Source organism: Toxotes jaculatrix, chromosome 19 (assembly GCF_017976425.1).
Source record: "Toxotes jaculatrix isolate fToxJac2 chromosome 19, fToxJac2.pri, whole genome shotgun sequence".
NCBI lineage: Eukaryota > Metazoa > Chordata > Actinopteri > Toxotidae > Toxotes > Toxotes jaculatrix.
The window spans coordinates 1,999,579-2,011,776 of record NC_054412.1 but is presented as its reverse complement, the minus strand read 5'-3'; the positions used below and the strand labels follow the sequence as shown (position 1 = coordinate 2,011,776).

Genomic DNA, 12,198 nt, shown 5'->3' with positions numbered 1-12,198 from the left:
TGACCAAGAGCTTTCCCTAACCTTAACCAGAGAGTCCAAACAGAACCATAAAGTTGTGTAATACTACTCCAATCACTACACATCGATATTTTACTTTGATGAAAAATATGGAAAACTCCTCTCCATCTACACAAATCAGTGCATTAAACGTCTTGCCTGATCTCTTGAGTCGGACATGCAGCCTTGTTACAAAACAATCGGCTAATCTCTGTGATTTAGACTTGGCTTTCTGCTGCTCCTTCACAGTGAATGCTTCCCGGTGGTTTGCTTTTTGAAACACCCGTTAATGTGAAACAGCAACAGGAGAATTTAAAAGTTGGCAAACAGCAGCAGAGCTCATTACAGCCTCACCGCAGCTCAGAACCCAGTGTTGCATCATATCGTGGATTTTTACATGTGAACCAAACAAATCTGTTTTATACTTTGGTGAGAAAACAAGTGAGTCAGACTTCACAACACTGCACCTGTTTTAATAAACTCAGATCTCTTTGACTGGAAGCACTGTTTGTATTTTTATAGCTGTTTGATTGCATTGTCCTTCCTTCTCATACAGTACTCCTCTGCCTCCCTGGTGTTCTCCCTCAATTTTATTGCCTGTTTTACTTCCTTGTTTTGTTAAAGGCTGTTTTCTCTCTCTGATTTGAAACGTGCTATATGATACACGATAGCTGTTAAACTCACAAGCTGATTCTTTAAATGAAAACGCATCATGCTTGGGATTCTGTGATTTATTATTTATTCTGTGCTTTCTATTCAGATCAGTGCAATTTCCTTAAACCTCACATTTCTTGTACTTTGTTAATACATCAGAAAGTGAGTAGGAAGTTCCCCTGTGTCACATCACTGTGTGTACAATGAATTTATTTCACCTGGTGACTGTGACACTTGCAACTCTATGTACTTGTGTGTTTAGCTGTGGCCTCTGACCACACAGGATGTTGCTGGTCAGAGATTATGACACCGCGGTTGCATCAGTCACCTTGCCTCCACTTGTGACTGAGTTGCATCAGTTTCTCCCTCAGTCGAGAGAATGACAAAGCATCTTCCCTTTCCTTTTCACCCTCCACCCCCCCTCTGTGTGTGTGTGTACTTTGGCCCCATATTGGCCAATATCCCAAGTGGGAGAGTTACCATTGCTCTGGACCACGGGCTGCAATACTTCAAGAGTCCAGGTTTCACTCCACAACTAAAGATACTAAGACAAAACCAGCTTGAAACCTCCTGGTTCATCATCAGTATGATCAAAGTTAGTGGGGAGAACAGTGATCACTTCCTGGGAAGAAACTGGTTGGAGACCAATCAACTTACAACGACCTCAGCTTTGACCCCGAGCTGACCTGAGAATGAGCTGTGCTGGAGAACGGGCTGCTCTCCATCAGGCTCAGGGTGTTTTGAAACATATCATTTTCGTTTCTGCTTCTGTTTCGTGTGTAACCAACTGTACTTTTCCCCAAACAGGTTGTCAAATGATAAAGAAAATAAAGATTAAAAAAGAAAATCAGTGTCAACACAGTGCACTCAGTAAATGGGTTAGTAACAGTAACAGCATTTGCATAAAATGAGGTCAGTAAATTAATTTTATGAATAAATTGGAAAGTTACATTGCCATATAAATAGAGATTCAGTCTGCCTTAAACCTGAGTAACACATCTTCATGCAGTGCATTGCTGAAGCTTCTTTGCAGTGCAAACAGCTTCATGTTTTAGATCCTGTTCACACCACCGGAGCTCCTGCTCCTGGTATTCCCACTGAATCTTTTAATTAAAAACCCACAGAAAAGACAACTGAACCTTGGCTCACCTCTGCAAATCCACCACAACCAAGTGAAAAATGCTTAAATGATCGTTTCATGTTCTTCTTTCAGGTCAGGTCGGCCAATTTTAAGTCCCCCTGCAAGAAAAAACAATAAAAGGAAATCTATGTACACAGATTTTACTGTACCTGTGTTATTTCCACAGCTGTGGTGTTGCGCCTGCAGACCCACTAACATACTGCAGCACTAAGTGGAGTGAACTCATCGTTAATGCTATTAGATGCACCTGTCACTGATGCAGTTTGTTGTCTGTGCTCATCATAAATGTTAATTAATTTCACCTGTGTGATCATGTCTTTTCTTGCAGGTACAGCAGCAAACTGGAGGAGAGCAGAGGGGGGGGGGGGTGAGTTCAGGGTACGCCACAGGTTGTGATTAACATACCTCTCCCTCAAGCAAACAGAACACCACCCACTGTCAGTGCTGTGCAGCTCGGCTGTTGTGGATCTTACTCACTTCGCACGCTCATAAAAAAAAAGTTTGCTCTTAGGTTATGAGTTCTAGACAACTGAGGGGATTTCTATGAAACAAAGTGACTTCACAAGATGCAGAGCAACCAAACACCGTGGTGATGTCCGGGGTTAGTTACCCCCCCAGCCACAGATCCAGCTGAATTACTGTAGAAACGCGTCAGGGTGGGTTTTACTGCTTCGTGCCAATTAGCTGGTTGTGTAATTGGGTAATTAGATGTCCGTTAAACTGGCTTTCAACAACCTTTGTGTAACTGACGGACCCTCGTGCCCTGTCTTCCCGGGGCGAACCCCACCCATGGAGCACACAGCGAGAGTTAAGCTAAAATCTGGAGCTCGTTTCAGTTTCGGTGGAGAATTGTTTGGAGCTCAGACTGGTTTCACTGTGACTGTGCTCTCTGTTCATCTGCTGCTGACTTTAATTTCTCTGGGCAGCAGGATGCTTCTTGTCACAGTGACAAAGTTCATAGAATCTGTTTACACCACCGCTCTCACACAGGAAATGACACATTTTTCACCAGAAGCAAGATTTAGAAAGATGTTCACAGGTATTTCACCACGCTGAAGTTCCTGCTGTTTTTTTTTTCTTTTTCTTTTTTTTTTTGCAACACTTCTCTAAATTTCATCAAGTTTTCAGCAAATGTGGTTAATGATGTGTTTGAATGAGCTCTCAAAAAGCCGTACATGTTCCGTTACTCTGTCAAATTTGCCATTTTGAGTTGTGGTGCTGCAACGGAAAAGTTGCTGAACATGTTTGTTCATCCAGAGTGTGTGTTGTTTCATTTCTGTACATCCAGTGGTAGCATTGGTCTGGGCAGGTGTGTTTGTTGTTATTCAAACTGTATTTCACAGCTTATCTTCGCAGATAAACACTGAGTCAAATCTGATCAGCTGGTACAGAACACACACACACCCACGCCCACCTCTCCCTCTCTATCTTCCTTTCTCTCTGAACAGCCGACATGTCCGGTCTTGTCCTTCTCTTCAGCACAAGCACAGCTGAACTCATGTTTATGTCATGAAGTTTTCTACATGTGAAAAAAAAAGCTTTCAGAAGCTTTCCTGTGCTGATCTATTCTTTATTAGAATCGTACTTTTTCCATATATCTCTATCCTTAAATCTTTATATAAAGCAAAGCAGGATTGGTGCTGATGTAACTGACTGGTGTGGAAGATTTGTGTACATGTACAATTCTAAGTAAAAGAACAAATAACGGCTGCTGAGGGTGCTCATAAATTATTTAATCCTACTGTCACTTTATCATTTTTGTGTTATTATTGTTTAGATGAAGAATGTGTGATGTGGGTGAAGAGGCTACAACATTAGAAACAAGCCAAGGCGACACTAACCTCAGAGATGACCACAGGTTTTAATCAGACTTCGTCTCTGTCAGAGACTGAACATTATTAATGTTGTTCCCACTCGTTACCACGGTTACTGTTCAATGTAAATAAAGTTTATGTCACTTCCCATTGCAGAAACTTGACATGTCAGTTTGACAACAAACTTGATTGACAATCGCACTGTGAAATCTGTGGTCGAGCGCTGTCCGCCGAAGCTTCGCAGTATTCTGTGAACTGATGAGTATTTTCCATATGTGTTATCAGACTTTTTCTAAAAACCACAACAGGACAGGTCTCATTTGCATATGCATGTTTTTAATTAACAAAGTATCAAAAACAAAAACTGACAGATCACAAAGATGGAAGTACACATTGGTAGTCGCAGTGCAGTCATACCTGACGGCCTACAGTTTATTCATTTAGACTATGATGCCCCAACAGTCGAGCAGCTACAGAAATAAAACGGCCTCCAGTAGAAGCAGGCACAACAGAGTATACACACCAGTCAAACTCAGTGCTCAGTCGCTATCTAGCCATGTTGAACAATGGGACAACGAACAAGTTCAACCACAAACACAACACACACACTATGGACACACGCAGACGCCGGCGTCCCTTTAACCGTGTGACTCTCAAAGTTTTTAGCTTAGGTAACGCACACATGATAAACAACACAAACCTTCTCAGAGACTTCCACCGTGCAAACATTAAATACAACACTTCAGTCCTCACCACGAGCCAATGCAATGTGCTGTTTAAAGACCGTATGCTGCTCTGTGCTGTTTGAAGTGCTTCCTACGTGCTAACATGCAAAGATGGTGCGGCCATGGTGTTCATCAGTATTTAACATGAAAAAAAAGCCTCTGAACTCTCAATCATTACACTTCCTCAGTTTCTGTTTGCGCAATAAACCACATTTCCCTTGAGGGATGATTTCATTTGTAAAGCTAACAGGCCAGAGAGAGGAAGAGGGAGTGGAGGGTGGGAGAAATATTTGGCAGTGACCTGAAGCGTGGATACTGATAAAGCCCAAAACACAGTGTAATATCATATCGTCTCACGTAACTTCAGAGTCAGGCATGTTAAAGGACGGGCTGAAAGCTGATGCAACACGTCTGATACCTAGCTAATGATATCTTGTGAACATAACTTCCGAACCAAATGTTGTCAATAAATACATTTTAAAAAATAACAATCTTTTTTTTTTTTTGTTTGTTTTGCTCTGTCAAAACCAAAGGAGGCATCTGGTGTTTACATACACAGAGTTAATGCGCAGTCAATACAATATACAAGATTTTATGTAGAAAACAACACATCTGAAAAATAACACTCATACTCATGTAGCTTCATCGTCAAAGAAGATGTAGAAAGCAACACTAGATCTGTTTAAGAGGGAACGCAGTGATACGAAAAGTGTACTTTTATACACGCCATCCAATTTTTTTGGACAATTTTGCTTACAGTAAATTTCTAATTATTAAGAACAGTAAGGTAACATCTGCATATATGAGTATATAGTCCTGTGTACTACATTTTAAGTGCAGAGTTATAAACCCTGCCTGCAAATCACATTTGCCTTTGTGACTGCTACTGCTACCCTGGTTTGACAGCCAACGATCTGACTTATACTCATTTTCCGAGAGGTTAGCTCTTAGACGAGGCGACAAAATAAACATATGACATTGACTTGTACAGTCAGCGTACGTCCTGAGTGGTTAGTAGTAGCAGCAGATTTAGTAGTTCATGTTGTATAAAGGACAAGCAGACAGGGTTGATACGGCATTGACATGTCATACAGTAGTTAATAAATATACTATTTTTCATACGCTAAGCACAAACAACATCCTTTTTTAAAGTCAGTGACTTGCAGCTCAAACTCACTCAAGTGTCCGTACACACTCGCACATCATTCTGCATCTACTTTACTCTCCGTGGGTGAACAGTTAAATTATGTGCCTTGATCACCTTCAAATCAAACTTTGGTACAAAAAAAAAAAAAAATCAGACACTAAATCAAAACTCTCATCTATTCAAAATACCTGTAAGTAATAAAAAAGGCAGTTTATGTTTCTGTTTTTTTTTAGTGCTTTAGCATCTGTCCTTGGCCCTGACTGTTTGCAATGTTGTTTAAAACAAAAAAAAAAAAAAGAAAAAGAAAAAGAAATACGTAACGCAGGTCAAGGTGCTCTCCACTGTGTGTCACTTCCAGCAGCTACGGTTTCAGGGAGTGGGAGGTGCTGAGGTCACTTTATGCCACTCTCTCTATAGCAGCTTTGTGGATACTGAATGAGACCGAGGAGTCATCCGAAGGTGGCGTTTGGTATATTTCACTGTCATTCTAATGTCATGAGTCTATGTGGCGGCTCCACCTGCGCCTCGAACAGTCTGTGCTACATCAGAGGCGGCAGGCGGAAGCATCGCAAGTCTTAGAAAAGTGGCAAAGACACCTGGTCACTCATAGGTGACTGGGACACTGAACGTGATCGAGGGTCAGAAGTCCCCCGTCTAGAGGTGAAAGTGTGGAGGTGGTGGTGGACGAGGAGGAGGAGGAGGTGGTGGTGGCGGAGGTGAGGTTGTGGAGTTGTAAGGTGCTCTCCTTGATGTGCTGGATAAAGAGGTTCCTCTCGTCCTCGGGCGTTTGGCCGTTCTGGGCTCGGACGATGCAGGTGGGCCGGTGCAGGTTGAGCATGTAGACCAGCTGCTGCTTCTGCTGCTTCAGCTCCTCGATCTGAGCCTTCAGGTCAGCGTTGACACTCTCCAGCTTCTCTGACTCCTGCAGAAAAGACACAAGGACGGAGGGAGAGAAATCAATCACTAATGCTGTACTCTTACTTTAATTCGGATGCTACGGCTACATTTAAAAATGCTGAAATTCATGAAGGAAGAAAACTGAACAGGAGCAACCACGTGCTCAGGGCTGAAAATGTATTTACAACTTTACTTCATCAGGACATCAGATTTTGGTTTGTGGTGTGAAAATGTGAAACAGAAAGTGACACAAAAATCAAAGAGCCATCCTTTCTCAGACTGATAGAAGTTTAACGGTACCTTCTGCAAAGACTCTGTCTTCTCCTTCTTCTTGTTGCGACACTTTGCAGCAGCAATTTTGTTCCTCTCTCTCCTCCTTTTCCTCCTCTCGTGCTCCTCGACCGTCAACTAAACACCAGAGAGAATTACACACTGTCAATATTTTACCCCTAAAAAAACCAACACACTCGTTTAGAAAACACACTCCATGGTCAGTGTCCAAAAATACAGATGACAACATGCTGTAGTTTCCCTCTCCTCACCTCTCTCTTGACTCCGGATCCGTAGGCCGGCTGCTCGGAGGCCCGGTCCGAGCTGGAGCTGGCTCCGTCTGAGCTCATGTCGGCACTGAGCCCGTTGGAGAGCCTCTTGGTTTGGATGGCCAGACGCAGCTCCTCTTTCACGATGGGTGTGAAGTTGGTGAAGTCGTCTAGGGTGAGTGTACCCGGCGGGGACAGGCAGGGCACCAGGGCGGAGCAGCTGATGTCGGCCAGCGAGGGACCCGAGTGCTGCAGCATCATTCTGGAAGCACAAGAGTCAGTTGATCATATTAATCAGAGTCATGAGGTGATGATTATTTTAGAGGCTTAATTTCCTCAAAGTAGATGAAAAGAAAGTTACTGAAGTAACTGAGTTACTGAAAAATATCCTAGAAAAGGCTTTATGGACTCCCCACTAAAAATATACAATACAAAATACAATAAAACAGCAAGCTTTATCTCAATATTTAATATTTATTTTATTTTATTTATTTACTTTTGTAATCTCCAAGCAAAAGCTTTTGTGTGGGTTCTGGAGGAGGAATAATTCGTGGTCACAGTGTCAGATATGCTTTGGTGGAAAATCTCCTGATTCCAACCAAATATTTGTCTTTTGGAAAAATACCATAAACAATTCAAGATATTCACTGATAGGTGTGGATGTTTGTAGTCTAAACATAAGAGTGACTCATGGAGAAGTATGATTGACAGGCTGATAAGATGATTATGATGTTTATATCAGCTCAGAGAGACCAAAACAAACATACTCATGTAACACAGGCATCATATAATACACAAAATCATCAAGTAAATATATAAAATACTTCTCCCTTCTTTAATATTATCATAATATCTCATAGTAAGAAACTCTATATTTATTATTTCACTTGATGGTAATTTGGTATTTTGATTTTCTAATACATCTAACGTTTCTATTGATTTATTGTAGGTTTGGTGAGTTTGTTTTTCATTTTATCTCCATAATATATCTCAGGTTTTATATGATGTCTATAAGTTAAAACTAAAAAAAAAACAATATATATATATTTTTAAATCGTGTCATTCAAAGAAAAATAACAGAACAGCGAAATAATGAGTTATCTCACAAAAATAATAAAACACACGCATGTATGGCATCCTGAGAAAACTGGATTTGGATCTTGCAAAAATGTTTTAAATTACCGTCATACATTCATACATGTCCCGGCAGAAGACATGTAAGTCAAATCAGATGATCAATCAGGAAAACATCTCTCTAAAGTCTGATCAGTTTAAAAAAAAACACCTTTCACTCATAACTTATTGCTGCGGTTTGGGCCAAAAAGTTCTATGTAACTGTAACCGGACAGAGAGAAGTTCAAGTTTTAGTGAAGTGTCTCGGGACATCCGAGCGCAGGGGGACACCGGGACTTCTCCACTGTAGCCTACTGACCGGGACAACACAGCCCCCGGACACCGCCTCCCACCACCTTCCCCCAGCAAAGCCAAGAAAACTGCGACCTACCTGTTGAAGCTTTGAGTGACCGGATCGGCTGAGCTGGACGCGGAGAAAACAAAAGTCACGGCGCGTCTGTCTCTGTCTCTGCCTCTGTCTCTCTGTCTGTGTCTGTCTTCCCCCTGTTCCTGTTCCTGCTGGTGCGTAAAGTTGCGTTTGTGCCCGGCGCGTTGCATCACCCGCTTTATTGTGACTGAGAGGGGCGGGGCGTGTGACGCAACGAGGAATGCTAGTAGGGAGGGGCGGGGGCGGGAGGGGGGCAGAGAGCGGAGGAAGAGCAGGGAGGGTGACGTCATCCTATTTATAGAAGGCTGATCCTGCGATGATGCAATCTAGCAACCCCGAGCGTTCTCCCATAACAGGACACCCCCCCCCCCCCACTCCTCCTCCTCCTCCTCTCTCGCTTTTTCACTCCCCTCCTCAGTCCCTCCTCCCTCCCTCCCTGTCTTTTCCTCATCTTACTCTTCTTCCTTTCTCCTTCCCTCAGCTCCTCACTCTTTTATTCCTTCTCTTCCTGTCTTCCTCACTCGTCTCCCCCTCCTCTTACACTCTTTTTTCCCCTTTCTCCATCTACTCCCAGTCTTTCCCTCTTCTGCCTCCCCTTCCTTGATCTTTCCATCTTTTTCTATTCTCCTTATCCTCATGTTTTTCATCCCTCCATCATTACCTTACTGTTTTCTCTCACTTTCTCTTCTTCCTGTTTTTCCTTTTTTATGTGCTCGTCTAACATCCCCTTCTTTTCCATCATCCCTTTTTCTTTTCTCCATCTTTTCACTCTCATCCCCTCAATCTTGCTCTGTGCCTCCCTCCCATACCTCTCCTTGCTTCCTTCTTTTTACTCCCTTTCTTCTCTCCTTTCCTCCTGTCTTTCTTCCTCTCCCTCTTCCTCCCCCTCACCTTTTTTCCCATTCTTTCCTCCCTTTCCTCCCATCTTCTCCCCCACTCCTTCACTCTCAAACTTCAGATGAATAAAGTTCGTCTACACATGAAAAACATTCAAATCGCTGAACGAGGTGAATGAGATTAGTCCAAATATCTCTCCTCTTCTTGCGCCTCCTGTTTTAACACTGACATGGATTTCCATTCCAGAAATTCCACACTAACGAGTGAATAATACTCTTCAAGCTGAATGACACCAGACGGTTATTTATTCTGTGGTTACATCGCACCAGCCGGGGTATAAAACTATGAGGTTAGACAGAGAGACAGGGAGAGATTGATGGAGGATGATGGGGTGTATTCCCTTCTTCCTCTGATGTTATAATGATTTGAATTTTCCCTGGAAGTGGAACGATCCTGATCATCAGCCGGTAGGTTGGCGAAGAAAGCATCGTTTTTGCATGTTTTCTTGGCAAATGAAATTCAGTGTATGCTGTGTCAAAGCTGCTGGTAAACTGCTGTGGTCTGAATCACACTTTGGCAGTGAAGTGACTTTACTGTAACCTGCTACTGTAATCTTCAACATTCTGGGTCTTAATTGGTCTTAATCGTTTGATCTTGTTTAGTCACCCAGAGAAACGCGGGGGATTTCCTGAGGAGTGCAGGGAGAGGGCAGTGTTTTTGCCTTAAAAATATCACATTATTCTCAAGGTAACAGGAAAAGGTGGTATCAGTAAACAGAAATGCCTGAGCATTTAGCAGCTGTGTTATTAGCTAGAACAGTGTCACAGATACTGGTATCAGTAGTGGTAGGTACGTTTGTTTTACAGAACTTTCAGTTTGCCAGTGAACTAAACTTATTCTCCAGCAGCAGCTTTACTACTCGCACAAACTGAAGAAGTATTTTCTCCTTGTGGGTATAATACTAGTTATACAAGTGTCCTGCTAGTAGTAGGTAAGTTGTTGTTGCTTCACTAGTGGTTGCATTAAAGTTATAATCAGTATAACAGTTCAGTGTCTTCCACGATAGTAAATGTTACAGGAGAAGTAACAGGCCTACTACATGGACCTCTTCTTCTGTTCAGGGGTTTTCTTTGCTTCCGTCGAGAGTTCGTTGGTGCGGGGTCGTTAAATCCACGTTCAGACCGACTCTAGAAAATCCTGAATGGGGCCAGTTCAGCAATGCAAAAAGAAACAAAAAAAACAAAAACCCCAGCTTAAATATTTCCACAACGCAGCATAGCATCATTCAGGAAGGTACATACATGCAAACACTCATTCCCGGTAATTTACTGTGTTACAAGAAAACTATAATTTCTCTGTTTATCTCCTGTTTGTAAAGTGTCACACACCTCTGTTCATTTTTAGCATCTGAAACTCCTTCAGTTTCAGGGATCTGTGGGGTTGAACATTTGAAATGTTTCCTCCGCTGCCTTCACTTCTCTCTTTGTTTTCCTTCCTCAACACTCATTTCCTGCCATTTCCAGCTCAAAGCCGATGACTGCTGTAATCTAGAAACTTCCAGTTTCTTCTGCCTGCAACTAAGAAAATTTCAACTTTCACTTTCGCTGACTTTGGTCCTTCTCAGAAACAATTTTTACTTACACAGTTCAGAAATTGTGAAATGTGGAAATCGGCTCACATGTCGGTATCGTTAGCGTTCATGGCTTTACCCGAAATGAAGTGTACAGCAGGAAATCTGACTTTATGCCATGACTGATCTTGAAACCTACATATCTGCTGTTGCTGCCGTCAGTGTGTGTCTGTGTTGGGTTGTAACCTTCATATTCTGTGTGCGAGTGTTTCTGTGCACTGCTTATTTAACCAGGGTGTCACAGTGCAGGCCAGTCAGCTGTAAAAGCCATAAAATTGTTAATAATCAACGCAGCGGTGTTCCCTCGCCTTTAGGTGGAAGCCTTAAAAAACACATGCAAGTTCACTGAAAGTGTTGCTGATAGAACAATTTCTTCTTCATTTTAAAGGGTTGAGAGTTTAGAGATCAGACAACAGGCTGTAAACTGAAAACTTGACCTACACTACTTTAGAATTATTCAACTATTCCTCAGTTGAAGCAGTTTAAAACAATTATGTGTATTAAAAGCATTTCAGGGCCTTGATTTCCATAAACGCTTCCCACCAGCATTGCGTCATTTTGTATCCGCCTTTGCAAAATATGTTCACCACATATGTGACATGTCCGGAATGTCACCGCTCATAGGCCGGATCCCTAGTTCATGTTTTTAGTTCTGGTTCTCTTTTGGTTTTGTTTCGTGTGAAAGCAAAGTGATCTGACCAGAGTTACCAGACACTTGTGTGCTTTATTGTTCTCCTGTGTGTTGTAATATATTTGGTAGAATAATAAAACCACGTGGTGACACTGGTTCTTCAGTATAAGCGTCAGCAGCGATGGTCAGACGAAGATGGGAAACAATATCAGACAGACGTACAGGAATGCTGTTTTGTAAACCACAGCAGGAAACTGCATCTATTGCTGAAAAGAAGCGTCACCTCAGTTTAAGCCAAAGCCACATTATGAAAATTAAGAGACTTGAGTCTGTGTTTCAGCCACGAAGAACCAGAACCAAGTCTGAAAGTGTGACCGTGGGAAAATCTGGGCAGAGAATCAGTTCCAGTTTGGGGCAGAGACACTGGTTTTGAGAACAGCACTGGCCCCCACAATCAGACCAGTTCTGACCTGTCGTTCATCAAGCAGTGCCCACTCCGACCAGGAAGTGACCCCTGAAAATTCATTTGCATGTTTGTATTCTCCCGTTTACACCGTTCCCTCAAAGCTCAACACTGTCAAGACAGTTTGAAATTGGTCAGCAGTGTAAATATGAACTTTACAGTTGTGAGTAAACTGATTTTGGTCCATTATTATAGTTTGTGTAGTATGACACCACCTCCCCA

General features: G+C 42.3%; 1 protein-coding gene across 1 annotated transcript; it reads right to left on the bottom strand.

Annotated features, from left to right (window-relative positions):
• Nucleotides 1-4,785: 4,785 nt before the first annotated feature.
• On the bottom strand, nucleotides 4,786-8,555 carry atf3 (activating transcription factor 3). Its single transcript, XM_041064954.1, has 4 exons — nucleotides 8,419-8,555; nucleotides 6,918-7,176; nucleotides 6,676-6,783; nucleotides 4,786-6,400 (listed from the first exon to the last, which is right to left on the bottom strand). Exons 2-4 carry the CDS (start codon nucleotides 7,173-7,175, stop codon nucleotides 6,083-6,085), a joined length of 684 nt encoding a protein of 227 aa, XP_040920888.1. The 5' UTR covers nucleotide 7,176; nucleotides 8,419-8,555; the 3' UTR covers nucleotides 4,786-6,082.
• Nucleotides 8,556-12,198: the final 3,643 nt, after the last annotated feature.

Coding starts and splice junctions, on each gene's coding strand:
- atf3 (XM_041064954.1), bottom strand. CDS start 7,175: ATGATGCTGCAGCACTCGGGTCCCTCGCTGGCCGACATCAGCTGCTCC. Junction 6,784..6,917: donor GATCCGGAGTCAAGAGAGAG/GTGAGGAGAGGG, acceptor TCTGGTGTTTAG/TTGACGGTCGAGGAGCACGA. Junction 6,401..6,675: donor AGACAGAGTCTTTGCAGAAG/GTACCGTTAAAC, acceptor TCTTTTCTGCAG/GAGTCAGAGAAGCTGGAGAG.